Source organism: Rhinolophus ferrumequinum, chromosome 2 (assembly GCF_004115265.2).
Source record: "Rhinolophus ferrumequinum isolate MPI-CBG mRhiFer1 chromosome 2, mRhiFer1_v1.p, whole genome shotgun sequence".
NCBI lineage: Eukaryota > Metazoa > Chordata > Mammalia > Chiroptera > Rhinolophidae > Rhinolophus > Rhinolophus ferrumequinum.
Genome location: NC_046285.1, coordinates 6627340 through 6638474, shown reverse-complemented (window position 1 = coordinate 6638474; position 11135 = coordinate 6627340). Strand labels below are relative to the sequence as shown.

The 11135-nt window shown below is 47.3% G+C and overlaps 1 protein-coding gene and 1 long non-coding RNA gene across 2 annotated transcripts in view; both read right to left on the bottom strand.

Annotated features, from left to right (window-relative positions):
- Nucleotides 1-121, bottom strand: part of LOC117031974 (uncharacterized) — a 113050-nt gene extending 112929 nt beyond the window's left edge. Inside the window, exon 1 of the long non-coding RNA XR_004424660.1 lies at nucleotides 1-121. This exon is cut by the window's left edge and continues 332 nt beyond it. This is a non-coding gene — a long non-coding RNA (uncharacterized LOC117031974).
- A 7271-nt stretch (nucleotides 122-7392) lies between these two features.
- Nucleotides 7393-11130, bottom strand: ZIC1 (Zic family member 1). Its single transcript, XM_033123490.1, has 3 exons — nucleotides 10011-11130; nucleotides 8392-8555; nucleotides 7393-7767 (listed from the first exon to the last, which is right to left on the bottom strand). The coding sequence occupies exons 1-3, from the start codon at nucleotides 10990-10992 to the stop codon at nucleotides 7570-7572; spliced, it is 1344 nt and encodes a 447-aa protein (XP_032979381.1). The 5' UTR covers nucleotides 10993-11130; the 3' UTR covers nucleotides 7393-7569.
- Nucleotides 11131-11135: the final 5 nt, after the last annotated feature.

Here is an 11135-nt window from a genome sequence, read left to right as displayed (position 1 = left end):
GGAGAAGGCAACTGCGTCGCCTGCACTGAGAGTGGGGGCCAAGCTGAGCATCCCGGCACGTCCACCGCGCCCGGCCACAGGCTTGCAGACCCCGGCCGACTTCCGCCCCTCCCTTCCCTCAAGCCCCTCGCCAAATGAAAAGGGTTCTTGGGGCCTTGGCCTTTTGAGGAAGAACGCAGGAACCCACGCTGGGTTTGTTCTTTCTGCCCAGAGCTAGGCCGACTCAGGCCTTCGTCATTAGCATGGAGTCCGTAGAGGCTAGCTTGCCACCCCGCCCCCCCCAACGCCCCAACATACTCAAACACAAAAGGACCCAAATTGGGAAGGGATTTCCTGTGGGGTGGCCCTTATGACGGGGTTCGGTGGATCGAGGGATTCTGCGCCTCTGACGAGATGCCCGGTTCCCGGGCCTCCGGGTGCCTCGGACAAGAGAACCCTCGTGTTCCGGCCCCTTTCTGCCCAGTCCCCGCTAGTGGGAGTATGGAGCTTATGCCAGGCCTCCGTGGGCTCAGGTCACGATGGCTCTTCTCGGGCCATCCTTGTGCCATTGAGCTTCGAGACTCAGAGCCGGATAGGAGTAAAGGCTTTGTCCTGTCAGGATCGTTTCCAAAAGCCCTCTGCCTCGCTCTCAGGTTTAAAGCTGAAGACTTGGTGAGTGGTGAAACGATGCTATGTATGGCCCCTGGAACTGGCCCGTGTGAAGCTGGCCCTAGGTTGGACTGCAGTGGAACTGGTCAGTGATACAAGGCCTCTCCTGTTGACAGTGGGGGAAACAAGAGGAATGGAATGGGTCTACCCGTTCCGTGGAAAGTAATATCCAAAGGAGGATTGGAACCTATCGGCAGCCATTTTCTGATGTCATGGTACCTAGAATTTTGACTAAAATACCCAAAGGCAAAACTCTATAGATGCCACTCTGAAGATAGAGTTACCCAGGGACCCTCCACTACCCCACCCTCCCCTTTGTTTACAAGTGTTGATCACTCCACCAGACAGGTTATGCACTCCCTCTGGAAATGACAGTACACTGGCCACCAAATATCCTGCAACGTGCAGAACCCCAAGAATGTCACCAGGAGAGGAAGGCAGAAGCCGGCACCTGAACTCCGCCAAACCCTACACTTTCCTGGTCTCTAGGCCAGGCAGCACAGTTCCTTCACCAGTCATCATGTTTGCACCATGTAAGCACGTTGGAGCTTAAAACTATACCAGCTCATAAGCACGCAAGCTGACAAATATGATTTGGGAAGGGTCAAGTGAAAACCCTAGAGAAGCCACTCAAGCAAGTAGCTGCTAATCCCCCAAATGGGGTGGGAGGCACTGGGGCACAGTCAGAGTCAGAGAGAGGAAGAGGAACCAGGAGAAAGGAAAAGGAAAGAGAGGAGACGGAGAGGGACAGGAAGAGAAAGAGAGGGAGAGATGGAAATGGACAAAGACAGGCGGACGCTCAGGCCTGGGTGTGTGCAAAGGAAGAGGGTGGGCGCTAGGAAAACACCTAGTGTCCCACCCCCCCCACACACACACCTCAGGCTTGGGTTCCATGTGCCAGGTAAGAGGAGACGTCCTTTCCGAGGAGCTGGGAGATATGAGAAAAATCAGGGTGCCAGTTCCCAACTGGGGAGAGGACAAGAAGAGTAAGGATTTTCAGGGGCCTGGCTCGTGGTCCACTAGGGCTCGCGCACTTCGCAGCGCGCGGCCCTTGGGATGAGGTCGAGGGGACTGCCCGACCCGCTCCGCTCGGGGTTTTGACGGCGGAGGCCGCGAGTTGTTCCAGACTACGCTGTCTGCCAGGCTTTGTGAGCTCACTTAAACCAGCGCGCTTTGAAAACAAACACGTGCAGCTTCTTCGCCGCAGTATTTTGACATCCCGGCCAGCGGCTTTCATAGGCGGGAGCCTCTGAGCAGTGCCGCTTGTAGCCCATGTGGGCGGGGGCGCAGCTGCACTTTCCTCAGCACGTGGAACCCCGGATCGCTGGCCGCGCATGCGCACTACCCTGCCAGCCCCAGCCGCAGAGCGCTGCAGACTTGGAAAGCGCCCCGCGGGGCTACGGGGTGACAGAAAGAGCCCCTCAAATGTTGACCACCCCGCCTTCTGTGGAGGTGATGTGGGGTTGATGTTACACACACCACACCTACCCCAAATCCTGAATGTATATATTTTCACGAAATTCTCCAGGACAAAAATCACCTTTGACGCACAGATTCCCCCAACCCTATCCTTTCTCGTGGTTTCATCTTCCTCCACAACTTTCAGCTTTTTTTGCCAGAGGCTAGGATTTTCCCGGATAAACAGAAAAATTTGTTAAAAGGAATCACGATGTGAGCTTCTCTCACTCTCTTTAGGTCCTTATGTTTTTTGTAGTATAATAGAAATTGTTACACAAAAGAGATGCATAATAACATATATATTTTTTAAATTTGCTAATTTTAGGGTGTTTTTTTAAAGATATGATCCCCGTATGTTCATATCTACGCTTAATAGTTGATTCTTGTGTATGCTGTAGGTAAAAATATCACTGTGTAAGTTTCAAAGCCCGTGAATTCTCCAGCATATACTTACAGAGATGCCCCGCAAGCCATCACAGGCAGCCAAAATATTGTTGACAGTCGAAAGTCTCTAGCATCATCATTGCCAATGCCCTTTCCATACTAGATAGCTAAATCCGATTTCTTAATCTTGAAAAACCCACCTCCAGTACAGCATCAACTGGAAACTTCATACTATTTTAGCTCCTCGCTCTAAAGTGGAAATAAACATTAGGAACTAATGCCGGAATTCAACATACATGGTAAAAATAGCCCCTGGTTTAGCCTGATCGTGTTCCCTCTTGCTGAGTCAGAGACTCTGGAATGAACCAGCCTTGTATAGATTAGTGGAGAACATTGCCTGTATTTTGTGTGCGTTATGTCATTATATTTGCAATAAACTTTGAGAGAAAGGCTCAAGTGTGACATGTTATGGGAAGTTAACATTTTTCTTATTTGTTGTCCCAAACTAGAGAATATCGTTAGAAAAAATATGCTAAAAAGCTGAAAAAGAGAACACTGTGAGAAATGTGTACTTTCAGTGGCTTGACTAGCACAGAAAGGAAAAATCTTTCCATCGGCACTCTATTTTCAAGAATTCTAAAACCAGAGAGTGGTATCAGCTGTGACTATGTTTGTAAAAACAACACTTTTTTTCTAATATGAAAACATAGTTCTAAGATCTATACTTGATGCTAGGAGGAGGTGAGAACTCTGTACCTAGAGAGGAGAAGATAAATTTGTAATTAGCATTTCGATTTGGAAAAAAGAAAGAAATGTAAGTTGCAAATGTCTAAAATCTGATGGCTTCCTATCTAGTTCACAAATAATCAAAGGCACCAGCTCAGTGTCTTCATTTTGAGATTGCCAGACCACATACAGTTACTTCCCACCCATCATAAACTGATGCTGCTCTTTATGGACAAGGGCCTTCTCTAAGCTGCGTCCTGGAAAGAAGTATGTTCAGGTACCAACTCTACCAGCACTATTTGGTGAGTACAGTTTTGTTGCCAGCCCTTTAAAAGTTCTGAGAAAACTTCACAATCAACAAATAAAAACATCTAAATGCCAGGCCCATCAGCAAAGAAGGTTAGTGCTATTTTCATTGTCAGCTAAAGCAAAAAAAAAAAAAAAAATGATAAGCATATGGGGCAATTGAAAGGTTACATCTTTCTTTTGGAGGTGGTTTGCTTCTTAAAGGTTAACTTGAATGCTTGACTTTAAAAAAATCAAAATCATCAGCTGCAAACGCTTAAAGCAGTTGGGGGTAGCTTTTGAAGAAGAAAACAAAGGATATGAAATGTTTGAAAATTACTTAGCCCCCATATAAATGATGCTTGTATATTTATATGCTTACTCTATAAATGTACACACACATACCACAACTCATTTCTCTTCATTTCTCAAATATGATTGCTTGTACTCAGGCATTTTTTTGTTGACACAATATAACTTTTTAATAACTTGTTAGCTATTCTAATCATTTGACAGTATCCAGACTACAATGCAGTCAAAATACTAACCAGGAGAGCCTTCTGCCTAAATCAAAATCCACAGCTACACATAGAAACCAGTCATTTGCAACAACTTCGGCTCCTGCTAAATAGGGTCTAACAATATATTTCCCTGTTCACATTCATGTATTTCAGAACCTAATAGCCCATGAAGAAAAGTATGAAGAATACATCTCAAGAAGCAGACATTAAAGGTACCAGTAAAAATAATAGACTATATTGAAGTTTGAAGCATTATTTTAGGCTACCTACATCATTAATGACTTTTTCTTTGTGATGGGTGTTAGAGAAGAGAATGCATAAGGAAGAATGGCATAAATATTGGCTTCTATTATAAAAGTTTCTTTCCTGTGAGTGAGATTATTCACAAATACACACACAGTACTCCTCAAATTTTTTTTTAATTATTTGGGCTTCAAAGTCTAATATATATATATATATATATATATATATATATATATATATACACATATACATATATTTAAAATATGAAGTAATTTTGAAGTAAATATTACCCCTAAAATTTATCTTTAAAATACCCTACTTAAATCATGTCATAGTATATTCAATAATTATACTGAAATTAAAGAAAAGGCACAAGGTACATAACAAATAATAAGATGTTTATATTTCCAAATTTTACATAAACTACATTTAGAAAAAATGCACTCATTTACTATCTTCCTAAATGCACTATCAAAGTTACAAAAGTGCTGTTGCTGTTGTTATCATCATCATCATCATTGTTATCAGCATCCTCCTCATATCAGGCTCCCGAACATTCTGATCTCTAATGGGAAGGGAAAGGATTATTGAGGTGTTCATCTTTCTTTCTTAGAGAAATGAGCTATCTTTATTCCTCTTTCTATTTTTTTTAATTATTAATCTAATGTCTGGAGTCACTTCAAATACTGCACTGTTAATCTATTTCAAACCCCCTAAGCCAATTGGAGCCAGATTTTGGTCTCATACATTTTGGGGGCTCCTAACAATTCCTGCTTAGGTGTTCAACTTCCTTAAATCTGGCCAGACCTTGCAAGGTGGCGCTCTTTTCATGAAAGGTAGATATTTTCTCTTACAATCACAATAACATTTTTTAAAAAGTTAAACACTACCATTTCCAGTTTTTGATGTGCTACAGAAAGTTCACCAAATTCCCTCCTTAGCCAGTAAAACTTTGTTGACTAAAAGTGACAGATGCAAATAGCAAAAGATGAAAGAACTTAACAAATAATTTTAAAGAAAATTTAACATTTTGATTTTGTAATTGGGTAATGGTATACTCTGAAAAATTAATGTCACTTTAAAATAGATGTGAGGATCTTAAGGGGTTCTCATAGTTTTGAGGGGTTTTCCCACTTTTTTTCTCCTTGGAGTCAATATGGCCTGTGACTGTCTGAACTCACAGAGTATATTAAAGAAGCAGGCCCTGATTCCTCCTTGCCCACAGTGAGGTCAGTTTTGCCTCCTGCTCTGACACATCCACACCCTTGCATCTACTGCCAAGGCCCTGATTTGTGATCTCCAGCTAGGTTGTCTGCTTAATGGGGCGATCATGCAAGCTACAACCAGAGACAAAGAAGCTTGCGTTCCTACCAGCGGTGCTAAGTTGGAGGGAGCAGCATAGCTTGCAAATCTATCAAACTAAACTGCAAGAAAGACAATCTGATTTAGAGAAAAGGCGTTCCGCTACAGTCATTAAGCACAAGTAATTTAGATTTTTTATATTGTCTCCTCATTTACAAATTTACTGTATCAACGCCAGCCAATGGAACGAATTTCTTAAGTAAATGAGAAATAAATAAAAGAGATAAAAGATAATAAAATTACATAAAATAATTCTCTTCCCTAGATGTATTTTTGAGAGAACTAATAACAGTGGCAAAATTATAGTAATAATAACATATCACAGGAAATAATTAATTTAAATTAGCATCACATTTGAAGAAATATAAGTAAAACGCTTTATGGACGTTTACTTTTGTACAAAGAAGGAAGGCCTGGAAAAGCATGCATCGACATCCTGAAAATTAGTTATAGCCATAAATGGTTTAATTGAAGACAGCAATTTAAAATATGATATTGTAAATCTGCAACTCGGTTTCAGCCTGGGGAATTTAATTTGGGGGAGGGGGGCGAAGCAGCAGAACCCTCGGCCGCAAGTTCATTTGCAACGCTGCAGAGCTAGCCCTGAGCTTCTGACAATCCGCCTACATTAATATTGATGTCGCCTGTGCAATCTATTTCTGTTATTTTTATGGTTGTTATTCTACGTCTGCAAAGGTCATTTAAATTATACTGCGGCCTAAAATTTGTTTCATAAATTTTGATATAAATACTAATTACACCCTCTCGGAGAGCCAGCAGGGTAGCGTTCATTTATCACGTTTATACGACCTGCAATGACAGAAAGGGAAGGCGAGGGAGACCGGAGAGCTTTTCCCGGGAACGACTAAAGCTGGCAGAAGAGGCAGCAGGTTGCTGGGGTGAAGAAGAAATTCCTACCACAATCACTGAGATTTAAGAATCTTTAATAACGTACGAAAGGTTACCAAACAGTTCTGTAAACTAAAGTGTACATAACGAGTTCTTCTAGCCATAAATATTGAATAGCTGTAACATGAATAAACCGGCCCTTTACATGCGGATAAATATGGAAACTAGGAATTATATACATTATGTGGTTGTATCTTTTGCCAAAAGCAACGGACAGTTATAGTTTATATCTTTTTTTAATATCACTTTACATAAACAAATGGAACAGTTTGACACGCAGATCCAGGCTCGTACTATACGAATTCTTGACAGGACGTGAAACAACATTTTACTGCACTAAAGTACTTAAGACTCTGGGACGAAATGTTTGCACTTTATACAAAAAAAAAAAAAGCACATTAATACCAATAATATTCTGTTAGGTCGACGTGGAGACTGTAATCGTACAAAGTAATTCACATTTTGATACACATTTACTAGAACATTCTTGCCATTCAGTACAAACAGTTGGCTTTCGGCCGCCCACCCCTCCCCCCACCCTCACCCTCCCAGACCCTCCCCCTTCCCCAAATGCAAAGACCACAACGCCACGATCCCACCCGCCCGCTCCAACCAAGATATAACTATTTACAGAATCCAACAGTACAGTTTTAAGCTAATAATTCTGTATTTACAAGAATGAAAAAAAAAAAGCGAAGCCCGGAGAGCCTGTTCTGATTCTGCCGAGAAACTGGCCCTCGTGGTTGGCAGCATTTGGTCAGGCGACTGCCTACTCCTCGGTCCCCCTCCCGCCCCTTAACTACCAAACCAAGCCTTTGCCAAAAAAAGAAAAAGGAAAAAATGTAAAGGTTTGGGGCTTTCTCTCTTACTCGGTCCTGGGTCTACTGGCAGGTTCAAAAAGAAAAAAAGAAAAAAAGATTGCGGGGGGTGGGGGGTTGTTTTGATTCGCAGGGTTCCTTCCGCAATATTTTGTATACCTGTGTGTGCTCAGTCTCTTAAATAGGGTTTTGATCGGTGTTTTTTAAATTTTATTTTAAACGTACCATTCATTAAAATTGGAAGAGAGCGCGCTGTGGCCGGCTGTGTGGTGGACAGCGGAGGAGGAGGGCGACAGGGAGCTGGCGGTCGGGTTGTCTGTGGAGGGAGACACGATGGTGGGCGGTGTGGAGGACTCGTAGCCCGAGCTGGCGGCCGGCGAAGGCTGCGAGCCCTGCGAGGAGGATTCGTGGACCTGCGGGGGGACAAGTCGCGTTTTGAAAGAGATAAAAAGCTGGACCGGCAGCCGCCGACGGAGGGTGAGGGCCTCGCGCCGCCTGTCCCCGGAGCCCTGGATCCCGTGTACCTCCCGGGAAGCCCCACCCGCGCGCGGGCCTGGGCTTGGCTGCCCCGCCTCGGCCCGGCGGAGGCAGTGCTACAGGGAGCCGCAGCGCCCGCCGCCGGGACCGCAAAAGGAAAACAGATCAGGGAAGGGGGAAGCTGGGTTTGGGGCGAGAGCCCCAGATGGTCCCTCCCGCGGCCGCTGAACTTCGCTTGCTCAGGTCTACGTGCAAGACCCCAACTCTTCTGCCAATGCCGCCAGCCACAATGGCGACAGCTTCCGCAGCGCAGCCAGCCGGGGCAGCCCTCGCTCCCTGTCTGCGCCAAATTCAGTCGCTGCCTCTGCTCGAGTGTTCATTTCTTTTTACTTTATTATTAAATATTACATTTAGAACAGCCTGGGGTGCCCATATTCCCTTTTCCAACCCCTTTAGGCCTCCGCCGGCCCCAGCCACTGCCTGGCTGCCACTCGCAGCCCGGCCCCGGCGGAAGAGCGGGCTCCTGGCCCGAAGGAGGACGGTGAGAGCGCGGAGATTACCTTCATGTGTTTACGCAACGAGCTGGGGTGTGTGTAGGACTTGTCGCACATCTTGCAAAGATAGGGCTTGTCGCTCGTGTGCACGTGCATGTGCTTCTTTCGGTCGCTGCTATTGGCAAAGCGTCGGTCGCAGCCCTCGAACTCGCACTTGAAGGGCTTCTCCCCTGGCGTGAAAGGCGAGAAGGAGAGGTCTAATTATAACAAATCCTGCGGCTGTTTTTTTTTTAACGCAAATAAATGGAAAAATGAAAACAAAATAAAAAACGCGGCGGCTCAGGTTTAGCACTTTACAAGCTCAAAAACCGGGGTCTTCAATAAAGTCATATATAGGCAGTGGATTTGTAAATATCCGAACTATTTTACTCCTAATCCAATTAGATTATTATTATTATTATTGGTAGTTTTTTAGATCTCAGAGTAGTAGCAGGTCTGGCTTCTGATTTGTCTGCCCGGGGCTATCCACACAACTTCGGCAGTTCTACCTAGCTCTTGGTTCCTAATTTTCATTTGCCAGACTGATTCTCCTACTGTTTTGCTCTTCTCCCCTCCCTCCACCCCCTCCCCGACACTCCGCACCCACCTCGTCGCCTCCCCCACCCCAACCCACCCCCTACACACACACTCACATTTTATAACGTAATGTGGGCCGAGAGCTGGGCGTCGCAAATTCTTCCCTGACTGCGGTGTTAAACCCTAAGTTCGAAACGCGGTTCTCAGAATCACCCGAGCAAACCAGAATAGGGAAGCAGATCGGATTCCTAGTCTTGTTGCAGCAAGGGGCCCAGAATGGCCTGCCCGACCCAGACTACGGCCCTGGGCTCGCCGCCAGCTTTTCTTTTAACTGTTCCCGACTGGTTGTCTCTTTACTTTTAAAGGCCAACGCAGGGGATTTGGTGTTTTGAAAACCACCTCATAGAATCTAACGGACAAAAAAACTTCCTCTGCCTTCTACGGACTCTCCCGACTCCTCAAGCCTACTCACAAACAAGTCACTACTAAAATTGGGCTCTTTAAATATGCATAAGCTTCCAAAAGCTTCCTCAGGCCGACTTACTTGCTTTCGCTACTCCCTCCCTCCTTTCTGTATTAACGTTTTTTGTTTCTTTCTGTGCCCCTTCATCCGATCTCCTCCAATTTCTTCAGTCCCTTCCTTTGGGAAAGTCCTCACTAGGGTGCCTAGAGAAGGATGTTGGTAGGAAGCCAACGTTTGGATTTAGACTTGTCTGCTGCTAGAGCGGCTGGAAGCTCCGCCGCCGCCGGGAGCCGGCCACCTCTCCCGGCTTCAGGCACACCAAGGGTTCTGCAAAGCCGGGTTTGTCTCTGTTCTCCCGGCCTTTTTTATTCCTCATTTAAAAATCTATATCCCTATATACTTCCCATCTAATCCTTTCTATAATTTTTCATAATTTCAAGCCTCAAACTAAAAACCAGTGTAAACTTTCTCTGCCTGCCTGCTGGAACCTGACGCCAAGATCCAACTAAGGCCGGGTTTGTGCTCCCGGCCTCTGACTTTTGGATTTCGGGTCCCAAGCCCAGGATACGGTGCGGGGATGGGTGTGTGTGTGTGTGTGTGTGTGTGTGTGTTGGGGGGGGTCGGTCAAGAACAGAGGTTTCCATACCTGTGTGCGTCCTTTTGTGGATCTTTAAGTTCTCAGAGCGCGCGAAGACCTTGCCGCAGCCAGGGAAGGGGCAGGGGAAAGGCTTCTCGCCCGTATGCACGCGAATGTGGTTGACCAGTTTGTATTTGGCTTTGAAGGGCTTGCCCTCGCGCGGACACTCCTCCCAGAAGCAGATGTGGTTACTCTGCTCCGGACCACCGACGTGCTCCACGGTGACGTGCGTGACCAGCTCGTGCATGGTGCTGAAAGTTTTGTTGCACGACTTTTTGGGGTTGGCCAGCTGCTCCGGCTCGATCCACTTGCAGATGAGCTCCTGCTTGATGGGTTGGCGCATGTAGCGGAAGAAGGCGCCGGCGCCGTGATGCGCAGCCATGTTCACGTTCATGGGGCCGTAGCCGTGCAGCTGTGGCGCGGCATAGTGCTCCGAACGCGGGCTGGTCACCTGGCCATACTGCTCGGGCCGCGGGTACATGTCCCCCGAGAAGCCAAGCCTCATCTGCCCGTTGACTACGTTGGGCGACGCGTGGCCTGCCGCCTGCTCGTGAAGGCCGGGGAAAAGGAGGTGGCCCGCGGCGTCCGTGTGGCCGTGTGGGCCCCCAAAGCCCCCAGCCGAAGCAGCGAACAGGCTGTGCTGCGCGCTGGCTGCCGCCGCTGCGTCGCCAAAGCCCCGGTTGCGGAACAGAAAGTCCCGCGTGGAGTTGAAGGCTGCGCTGGAATAGGAGCCGACGTGGCCCGGGTGGTGGTGATGGCCAAGGGCCGCGGCAGCCGCGTAGCCGGGCGCCTGCGACGTGAAGGCCGTTTGGCCCGCGGAGGCCAGCTCGTGCGAGCTGGGATTGAGCTTGAAGGCGCCCATGCCGTCGGCGAACGGGTTGATGCCCAGGCCCACGTCGCGCTCGGACACGTCGCCTGCCGAGTGGTGGCGGGACGCGCCAAAGGTGGTCACGCCGATCGCTGGGTACTGGGGGCCGGCGTCCAGGAGCATCGTGGCTGCTCGGGGCGAGCCCCGACCTCCCCCGCCCCCCCCACCCTCGCCCGCCGAGGAGGGAAAATCGGGAGGAGGAGGAGGAGGAATGGGAGGCGGAAGAAGAGGAGGAAGAAGAAGAGGAGGGAGGAGGAGTCGACCCA